The 10,996-nt window shown below is 42.6% G+C and overlaps 1 protein-coding gene across 2 annotated transcripts; it reads left to right on the top strand.

Annotated features, from left to right (window-relative positions):
- The first annotated feature begins 5,659 nt into the window (after positions 1-5,659).
- Positions 5,660-7,932, top strand: LOC106811565. Of its 2 annotated transcripts, XM_014815235.1 has the most exons (4): positions 5,660-5,957; positions 6,301-6,362; positions 6,544-6,705; positions 7,096-7,932. In XM_014815235.1, exons 1-4 carry the CDS (start codon positions 5,889-5,891, stop codon positions 7,127-7,129), a joined length of 327 nt encoding a protein of 108 aa, XP_014670721.1. In that variant the 5' UTR covers positions 5,660-5,888; the 3' UTR covers positions 7,130-7,932. The 2 variants fall into 2 exon arrangements, 1 of the variants encoding a protein (XP_014670721.1); XR_001394157.1 differs by lacking the exons at positions 6,544-6,705; positions 7,096-7,932 and having other exon boundaries at positions 5,660-5,971; positions 6,301-6,457.
- The last annotated feature ends 3,064 nt before the right edge of the window (positions 7,933-10,996 follow it).

Here is a 10,996-nt window from a genome sequence, read left to right as displayed (position 1 = left end):
CCACGGCTATTGATCTTTCAACTTGTGTGGCCGTATGGCCGACGTCGACATGATTCTCTGAGAGCAAGTAGTGCCGCATCAGCGTGCTTGCAGTGCAAACTCCTGTGCCAGAGTCCGATTTCGGCTCTCCGAGACCGTCGCCGCTATGTAGGATGCTTGGGCTAGAAGTGCACGTCCAATTGCCAAGGTTTATCCTGACCGCCTTTGCTTGCTTTCTTGCGGGGAGAGACTCATTGGCGACGTGGTTCGGAAGTTCGAGAGCTGCTTACGTCACCTCTCAATCATTTGTCATCATCGTCGGCCAAAGGAGCGGGAAGAGCAAGCAAGGAACACGTCGTGGAATGTGAGCTGGCACCACGAGTTGCGAAGAAGCTGCCGAAGCTCTCATGTAAGCATGAGGGACGAAGGATGGGGGCTTAATGTGGTACGTAAGTCGCCTCCCATGTCACCATACACTTAGTGCAGGCCGACGAGGTTTGGGGTATCTCTGGCGGGCTCCAGCACCGTCAGGCGACCAGCTTCGGAGAGATTCAGTCCGTTCACAAGCTGGGGAGGGATCACCGTCACCTCGCACTATTGCACGCTTCGACCATCACCTGCAAGCTCGCCAACGTGTCGATGCGCTGGATGCATTGCGGCAGGCATGGATCTCTTCCTGAAGGCGCTACAGACAGACATGCAGGAGAGACGGCGTTTCGACGGACGATTTTGCTGGATGATGACGAGCCACGCTTGCGCATGCGCCATCAACGTCTACGATTGCCAATATCCAGAGAAGACCGCCGACGAAATTTTTTACAGGTTTCGGCCGGTGGTATGCGAGCAATAGCCTCACTGAGATCATTCACGGCCCATCGTATTATCTTTAAACGAGCGCGTTGCAGCGGTGGGCGTACCCGTAACTGATCGTCAAAAGTCATTGACTCATTGTCGGATTGTGCCATCCATATTGGCCAGCATTGTGTCAGAGACGGAACTCGACGCGACACTTATACCGCCAAGCATTCTCCGCAGACAAGTCGAAGCTAGTGCGCAACGACTCTGTTCACTACAGCAATCGAACTTCAACATTGCTATGGTGGTATTTCATCGGGAAGGACATGAGAAAAGTTCCTTCTGCTGGATGATGAAGATGCAGTCGTGCGTGTGACACATTTGTTAGCACAGATATGCAGATGCAAGTGCGTACACGATATTGTTAGGTACCACGAACTATCCCCCCCTCATGCGATTTGTGTTTATTTATTAATGGATACCTGCCTTTCACTTTCAGATTGTGTGTATAGATTCACGAGCTATCTATTTATAATGGAGATGAATTATGGTGATGATTGATTGGGGGATGGGGGCCAAGCGATATTGCATTTAAGTCAGAATGGTGTGTTTTCCGTTTTTTGGGGGGTAGAAGAAGTGGGAGGGTCCAGGAGCCCGCCTGTGGACCACCCTCTGGGGATACATTACCACGATCAACTTGGAGAAGCGACTTGATTAAAGTAAATCTGTGATGTTAAAGGTATTATAATATTACGGTTAATTTAGAAGTAAGGGGTGGGGTTTGGGGGTCAAAAATTGAGTCAACGCTAAAATGCTGAATTCTGCATTCTGAGAAGGACTCAGTTACAATTCTGTATCAGAAATTGAAAAGGCCCTCAAAAATAGGAAAAAATAGGGGTATTTGTCACACGAAATAAGGAGCTAAATGAGGAACTTGCCAGGAAAATGTTCGATTAAAATGAGGAAGTAATGGAATTTGACGCCCTGCTTTTCAATAGATTTCTCCTCGCTTGGGTGCTTCGACCTACTTATTTCATCCACCAGGATGTGTAGTATTCGCCAGTGTAAACTATGAACCCATTTATACTTCTGCTATGAGAACTATCAATTTGCGCGAAATACACTGGCCACAGGCTATGATCTTATCAACTTGGCTATGCGATATGCACCGACGGATCGACAGCTTCTCTGAAGCAGCAGGTTGATGCCGCAGTCCGCATGCTTTGGCATGCAAAGAAGAAAAAAAAAAAAAAATAAAGACAAGAAAAGAAAAAAAAAAAGATAACTCACTTGCAGGTACGATTTCGTCTCCCGATGACGTCGACCGACTATTTCATAGAATGCTGTTGGCTAACGATGGTGCACTTCCAATGCGATGTTTCTCCTGACCGCCTTTGTTGAGCTTAAGTCAGCCCGGAGACTCATGCGAGGTCGCGGATCGAAGTGTCGAAGAGCTTGCCTTACGTCAAGCTCTCAACTCTTTGTCATCATAGTCGCCCGAGGAGCGGGGCGACGCAAGCACATGTTAAAACGTCGTTTTGTAGCTGGGCACCCACGAGATGTGCGGGAGAAGCCGCGCAGGAAAATCTCTCGATGTTCAAACATGAGGACGAGACAGGCGTTATTGAGTCACGTAAGTCGTTCTCCCATGTCAGCATAACAGTAGCAGGCGCGACGAGTTTTGGGCTTATCTCCTGCGGCCTCCTGCACCGTCAGGCGACCCAGATTCCGGAGAGATTCAGTCTATCTACAAGCTGGGAACGCGTATCACCGATAACCGCGCAATAGCCACGCTTCGTACGATCACCTCACTCAGCCAACGTTTCGCATCGCGGCTGCATGCAGATGGATCTCTTCCTGCAGGCGCTACAACAGACATGCAAGAGAGACGGCTTTCTGGACCGATTTCTGCTGGATATGACGAGCCAGCGCGCATCGCCATCAAAGTCTACGATTGCCATCATCACAGAGAAGACGCCGACGAATTTTTTTACAGTTTCTGCCCGGATGCCGAGCAATACCTCACTGACATCATCACGGCCCCACGTATTAACTTTAACGAGCACGTTAGCAGCGGCGTACCCGTAACTGACGTCAAAAGCATTGACCTCATTGTACGGATCGCTGCCATTCTCCACATATTGCAGCATTGTGTTCGAGACGAACTCGCCACACCTATACCGACAAGCATCTCCGTCGACAACGTCAAGCGTGCGCAACGACTCGTTCACTACAGCGACTCGAACTTCAACATTCTATGGGGTTTCATCGAGGACATGAGCAAAGTTCCTTCTGCTGATGAAGATGCCGCCGACGACGCAGGTGCTGCTGCTATCAAATCGATTCTACTATTCCCGGGACCGACAGTTCGCATTCGAGAACTCCAGCGCTTCGGTGCTGGGCTCATTCGCACTATGAAGGCAGCAGGTATACGCAAAACTTTTGAAGAGATGGAGCGCCAAGCACTTGGCACCTATGAGCGGGGCCGTGCGATCTTCACCAAAGCTGCTCCAATGGACCTACGCATCGAGCTGCGGCGTTATAGCACCGAGCCGCACAGGTATATTTATGCGTATTCGCAAAATATACATGAAGCCACGCGCGCCTATCTTGTGCGCACTGGGGCTCATTGATGCTCGTCATGTCATAGATCATGTGCTTGTCATAGATTGTCATAGATGTCATAGATTGATGCTCGTCATGTCATAGGTCATGTCATAGATAGAACGTGTCAATAAACTATATGATATGTGTCGTGTCAAAACAATATCAATGTCTTCCTTGTATTCATTGTTTGCCCTGGTCTAAAACCGTGCTCGCACATACAAATTGACATGCATATGCTGACGCAAATACATAAACGCGAATAGAACTACAGATGCACATCGAATCACCCAAACACGCTACACCATCAACAATCGACATCAGCTACTTCACTAACCGTACTGTAATAGAGCAGCTCATTCATTCATGCAATGTACGCCTATTATCGTACTACGTCCATTATGTCCGTGCATTAGCATACGAATATGCAGAACGAAACAACCTTTCGCACAACTTCAATAAAGAAACCAAACTGGCAGGGCGCTACTGGTTGGTTGGCTTCCTGAACCACCACCCGAACATTGTGCCACGAAAGGCTGAAGGACTTTCAAAATCAAGAGCGAGCGGAATGAACAGAACAGAAATATCCAAATATTTCGAAATACTTGGCGATATATTGGACAGAGAAAACCTACATCAAGCTCCAGAACGGATCTATAATGTCGACGGACAGGTCTTCCAATGATAAACAGACCTGGAACTGTTTTGGCCCCGAGAGGCAAGCAGTCTGTCATAGCCATTACCGACTCAGAGAGGGGTGAAAATGTGACGGTTGTTGGGTGTTGCAGCGCTACAGGACATTATATTCCCCCTTATATCATAATGAAGGGAAAGAGAAAGCGGGACGAGTTTAAAGATGGTCTTCCCCCTTCTTCAGAGCTTGCTATGTCAGACACATCGTACATAAACACTGACATCTTCTTGCACTGGCTCTTTTTTTCCGCAAGCATGCGATAGCTGGCAAAGTGATGCTCATCATTGATGGACATGCATCCCATGTCAAGAGCACTGCAGTATTGGAGTATTGCATCACCAACGACATTATACTTGTGTGCCTACCTAGTCACACAACTAAGTATCTACAACCACTTGATCGTTCAGTGTACAAAAGTCTGAAATGCAACTTTCAAACAGTAACGAACTTGTTCAAGCGACGGAACCCTGAGCTGAGCATCACCAAGTACAGGTTTGGCTCCCTTTTCACAGCTGCATGGGAAAAGACTGCAACAATGGCAAATGCCACCACTGGTTTCCGTGCATGCGACGACCCTATCTGCTATACTATGCATTGTTACAAGCGCTAATGCATGGCACAGAGTGTGGGCCATGGACTCGTGTGCTTTTCGATTACATAATGCGGCAGGCAGCTACATTTCTATTTGGAGGTGAACATGTGTATATTGGTGTGTGAGTGTGAATTATCGTGTTTGGTAGTGAAAGTTTGCTTTCCCATAGGCAGTAGGGGGCTGCAATGCCAAGTGTGTATAAAAGAAGACGTGGATTTGGTATCCGTAGTTCTTCGGAAATTGCTGTCCAATATGAGTCTGCTCAAAGTGAAATTCTACGTCCTGGATACGCCAGAGGAAAGGCAAGGAAAAAACGTAGTTTTCTGGCGTGTGCCAGTTCTCAACGAGGAACGCAAGAGGACGAACGTAAAGTTTTTTAACAAGAGTCGCTTCGTGCAAGTGGGCAACCCTGAAGTCAGAGACGACAGTTTCTCTCTCCACGATCGGTCGACGGTATGTATAGATGTATTACTCAATATATATATAGATATATAAGTATGTAGAGAAAATGATACGCGTTCATTCATTGATTATACTACATATCTCTGTGTACAACGTATTGCGTGTGTCGAGCATGCTGTTACAATAATTTTAGTTATGTGATGTGGAACAGCGTTAAAAGTATAGTAGTATGGCTCGAGGCGTGCAACATTTCGGCAACCATATTGATGTTTACAGCAAAATGTGGAATACTATCTAATTGTGTGGATGAAGTACGGAAACGAAATTGTATGTATAAATCAAGGTTTTTTTATGCGTAGGTGATGATTTGTGGCAAGTTCGATGTCGATATGGATGTGGTCAGAGATTTTGGACATTGGCCAAAGGTTACAATTGATGAACCGTTGAGGTCACCGAAGCAAAGACGGATCAGCGTGTCCGGGATAGCCAGTGATGTAAGTATGATATTGGGATGTCAGTAGCACATGCACGTTGCAGTGCAACATCATTGTGAAGTAGATAAACACGTAACTTTCGTCAAATGTCTGCTGTGATTTTGGCTATGCGAGCAACTGTTTTGGAGTGTGTTGAACAGTGATTTACATGTACATAATCTGTGTGCGTCTATTTTGCAAGTTGTTCTAACGCAGGCGTTACCAAGTACCAGTACTCAAACGCAGCAGCGAGCACAATTTAACGTCTGTGATTTTGCCGGCAGCCCTGTGAAGCAGCCCATCAAAGTTTGGGGCCAGCGGGCCGTAGAGATAGCAGTGAGTGACGGGGATGAGGTGGACATTGAAAACTTGGAGATCGGCATATTCGGGTCACAAAAGAAAGCTACTTTCACCAAAAGTACTAAGATACAGGTAGGTTTTCAGGTGTTGTGACAAGGGAGCTTTAGTTTATTTGGTAAATCGTCATAGTTACTGTTATAGGCTGGACATGCTATTCAGATCTATGTAGCATGTAGCATGTCTATATGGCTGGCTTATCGCTATCGTATTGAGAAAGACTTGTGTCATAGACATATTGAACGTATAGATGACATGCATCATATTGGATTTGCAGAAAAAGTCTGAATGATTGTTACAAAGAAATGTATGAACGTCGACTAATCTTGATACCTATTTGTATGTATTCCAGCTGCACTTATTTATGCCTCGTAGTGGTGTGGTAAACAGTGTTTTTGATGCAGGTTACATCAGTGTCAGATGAAGGGGAACGGCAGGGAATACTGAGAGGATTTGACATTGAAGGGTATGTAGAGTATAATTGTAGTAGTATTAGCAAATGAATTTGGTGTTGTAAACACACACACATGACGTTTAGACAGATAATTAGTGGTCGATACAAAGGTTCTTGAAATGCGTGGAGTAACGTCAACGCATAAGTGACATTTTTGCTCACACGTGACTTGATGAAAATGTTGTTATTGTAGTGACACTGTGACGGTGGAAATCGTAACGGGGACGTCAGCTAAGATGTTGACAATGACTTGGGAATTGTTCGACATGCTTGGCAATGAAGAAGACATAATTCATGGGTTGGACAAAATGGAAGTGACGTTTCCGGCCAGCAAGAGCGAGATCGTAAAAATCAGGTAAATGTATAATGTCGTAAATCATGGTAAATGTAGTACACATTGTATTTGAATTATAGTTGCAACAGAAAATGTGAGCTATCGGGTTATACTTGCAAGATCATGGCAGTTGTATTCATGTTAAGTGTGTTTGGATGGAAAGGAACGTCAGAAGAGGCAATATAATGGGGCTGTGCATTTATGAGACATGAATAGAAACACTAAAAGTATTGTTATATTTTTCTTGTTGCAAAGCGTACATCTGTCAACAGTTATAGTTTGTTTTGATCATTTGACATATAAATTTGCATTTATTTGTCTGATACGATATACAAGGATGCTCGTAATTGTGTGGTGTGCTGTTGTGAAATTAAGGTGAGTAATGTGGATTGTTGGTATGTTTCTTTGTAGGGAAGTCACTGATCATGAGAAAGGGAGTAAGTGAACGGTACAAGGATGACGGAAACGTCTAGATCGATTTGGTTAGCACACGAGCGTTTTTTCAATTGATATTAGTATAGATTGCAGTTATAGATAATGTTATAATGGAGATAGTGCACAATAGATTAGTGTAGAGTAGTCATTCTGAATTTAAATGTAGATTATATTGTAATTGATTGTAATTGTAATTGTATTGTAATTGATTTAATGTACGTATGATTGTATTGTGTTGCACGCTATGTATAATAAATATATAGCAATAGCCGACAGTTTCCTGAAAATAAGGCATTGAACGAATGGTCTGTTTATAAAAGCTACCAAAAGAATCACCTGAAAGACTTACAAATGAGTCTAATCATTGAAAAATTGAATACTGACCCAGACTTGTCCCGTGTTTTCCCAATAATGGCCTGGTTGGCTAGGTGTTACAGGGCCTTCACACCTCACCCTCATACCTCACACTGCGGATTATGAGACTTTATTCAGATAAAGTTGATCAAGTCTGCCTTGAAAAATAGAATGTGCCAATCTACTTTGGATGGAATAATGCGCTTTGTTATTGAAGGGCCTTCAATTGACAAGTTTCCTTTTGACAAGGCAGTAGATTTGTGGGCGAGACGATCCAATAGGAGATTGAAACTGAATTAAATTGTAAAAAAAGTAAATTCCTGTATTCCAAGGTGATTTTGTTGTCAAATTGTTTTACTTTCAATTAAACTATAAAAAAGTTGATTATACATGCCTATTGACTTACTAATCAACACAATCAACACAATCATTGATATTTCAAATGTCGTTTTTAATAATTTGGGGGGATTTGATGTCTGATTACCCGGCACTCAACACTTTCTGGGAACATCCCTGATTACCCATAATTATTTTATATGAACTAGCTATATAGTCTCTTTCCATCTTCAATATAGTCTAATAAACTTGAAGACTAATATTTTTACGCGGTTAGATGATTATTTATCGTGGGCGCTGCCATCGATTTTCTGCCATTTCAGCTCACCATAGAAGGCTGGTTCCTTTTACATGGTAGTAGCGATTACACGGGATAAGAGTAAAAGCAGAAAGGTGGAATAAGGGGGTCATTGTCAAAAAACATCAACAGTTTTATATTAGCAAATTAATATAAGGTTGACAGTTTTCAATCGAAATTAGTAGCTTACCTCACCACAACACCTTCTGTCCTACAATCAGGGCAGCAAGCATCATGCGTCTAATATTGACGATGTAGAGTAAGCAGCATGATACTAAGGGATTCCTCTGCTTAAAAGTGTCACCAAATGTCCCCCTTTATGACCCCTTGTAGCACCAGAGCTACATTCATTTTGGGCGTGGCTTGTAACAAATAATTCATAAATACCACTAATGCCCAATGTAGATGCTCATCTACATGTGTTAGTTCAGAAAAACAACTTAGCAGCACCTTACATACTTCAATTTGTTGGTTAGTGTTAAGCCACACTCAGGTCGCCCTTACGATCTGGTCGCCGACGATCGGTGACTATACTCGACATGAGTTCTCTTACGACCGCTTACGATTGAAATTAGCGGTCGCCGACTGCAATCACAGGAATAGAAACGGTTCTATTTCTACGTGCTGGTTGGCATCAAATCGTGAGTCCCCGCCAATCACCACTACATGTCGAGTCACATGATTATCCTAAGTCATATATTGCATTATAAGTTGACGTTTAACACTCTCCAGCAGGTGAATAGGCCAATATTGACAAATATTCAGGAGATAATTTACTTGTGCTTTAAACTTTGTTTACTTATTCTTATTTATCACTTTCAGCCATTGAGATTACCAAAAAGGATGTCGAGTCTGAGGAATGGGCATGGGCTGGTAATAAAAATTCCACCATCAGGCAGTGCAAGAAAGAACTTGTCAAAACGGAAAGAGTGGCTGCTAAAGGCATTGGATTTCCTTCTACAGCATATTAAAAGCAGGGAAAGCGCTTCTTCATACCAGGTATTAAATGCGTGATAAATAGTTGTAGTAGCCTGTGACTACTAGTACTGCTGCGCCCCACCGGGCGGCGCCACTCGCATGTCTACCTGGGGCCCATTGTCAGAAACTTCGTAAAGTTACGATTAATTTTAAGTCTAATGTTAATGTTAAGTGGGCGAGCAATACTAGCGTTGACAGAAACCACCATCGGCAGCTATTAAAAACTTCGATGGCCGAACTTCCTTCCTTGTTCGAATCCCGCAGTGACATTTCGGGAACAGGCAGACGATTTGTTCTAATTTTGCAGCCGAGTCAGCTGTTACGCAAGCCGGACATACGAACTGCATTCATTCATAATCGAACATTCGTCAGCGATTACGTTTAGTTTAAATAAAACAATAATTAATAATAATAACATTTGCAATGGAATTTCTGAGAGTGGAAAGACACCGTTTGGCCGCAAGCCCACCCGCCGAACTCGGCAGAAGCTAAATATTGATTAGTACTAGTATTTCTGCACTATTCTAAATATAATATTTAGTACTAGTAGACTAGTAGGAGCTTTCAACTGGGAAGTATTGGCAGCAGGAGAGTTGGGCCACCCCCGATTTCATGGAAGCAGCAAGTGGTAGCGGGCAGGTGCTGCCACATAGGGGAAGTCCGAGGTATTATATTTATATTGATATAAGGGATATGAAAAGTTCAGACTCTATGTCGATGTTTTTGCCAGAAGAATAAAAACTGCACAAAAGACTAAAAATTTGACTCGAAGGTAAGAAATTTTATATCTATTCAATACTATATAGAACACTGTTCTTGAATATTCTGCAAGGTAACTGTGACAGTTCTCTCCCATCATGGTATTTGAGAAATCCATGTGGTCATTGCTTTTGCTAATATCTGACCGAAATTAAAAATGGCCGGAAAAAACAAAAAAAAAAAAAATAAAAAAAAAAAAAAAAAAAAAAAAAATAAAAAAAAAAAAAAAAAAAAAAAAAAAACAAAAACAAATAAAAAAAAAAATAAAATTAAAAAACAAAAAAAAAAAAAAAAAAAAAAAAAAAAAAAAAAAAAAAAAAAAAAAAAAAAAACAAAAAAAAAAAAATATAAAAAAAAGAAAAAAAATATGGGGGAGAGTTGGGGACAACTCGTGGAGGGGAGTGTTGGGTCACGGCCCAACTCTCCCTTTATGGTGTCCCAAGTCTCCCATAATTTACATTTAGTGAATAATCTTTTCTCTAAAGTATAATGTGCGGCAGATTGTATTGTAGGTCTGTTTGGTAAAGTTCTGCAGACTGCATCTATTGAAATATTTCATGTCTTAATAGTGATGTCATAATTGTTTTCAGATGCCACGAAATACAAAAGAAAATCAAATCGAGGGTGCCAGAAGATGTTTTACATAGAGCAATGGAACAGGTCAGGGGAGGATGTAGTATCCGTGCAGCTGCCAAGGATTTTGATATTGCCAGAATGACTTTAAAGAGATACATTGACAAGCATGGTGGCGAAAATGGACAACATGATGAACAGAATAAGGCATTTGGTTATGGAAACTGTCGACTGAAAAACATGATTTTTTTCTGCAGATATGGAAACTGACTTGGCACACATATTAAGACCTTGGCTGGACAATTCCATGGTTTGACACGAAACAAATGTCGTGCATTGATTGCCGAATATTAAATATGCTTTGAGAAACAATGTGACTGTGCCGAATTCTTGGGAGCAAAATCGAATGACTGGCGAACACTTTTGGATATCGTTTAAGGAAAGGAACAACCTTTCAATCCGAACACCAGAGGCAACCTCGCTTGGTAGGGCTAGTGCATTTAACCAGTATAATGTGGGCAAATTCTACGACAAACTCGGAAAAGTTATGGACCTGCACAAATTCGAATGTCACGATAT

The sequence above is a fragment of the Priapulus caudatus genome, unplaced genomic scaffold (genome assembly GCF_000485595.1).
Source record: "Priapulus caudatus unplaced genomic scaffold, Priapulus_caudatus-5.0.1 Scaffold552, whole genome shotgun sequence".
In the NCBI taxonomy this organism is placed as follows: Eukaryota; Metazoa; Priapulida; class Priapulimorpha; order Priapulimorphida; family Priapulidae; genus Priapulus; species Priapulus caudatus.
This window is presented reverse-complemented; position numbering and strand designations above follow the sequence as displayed.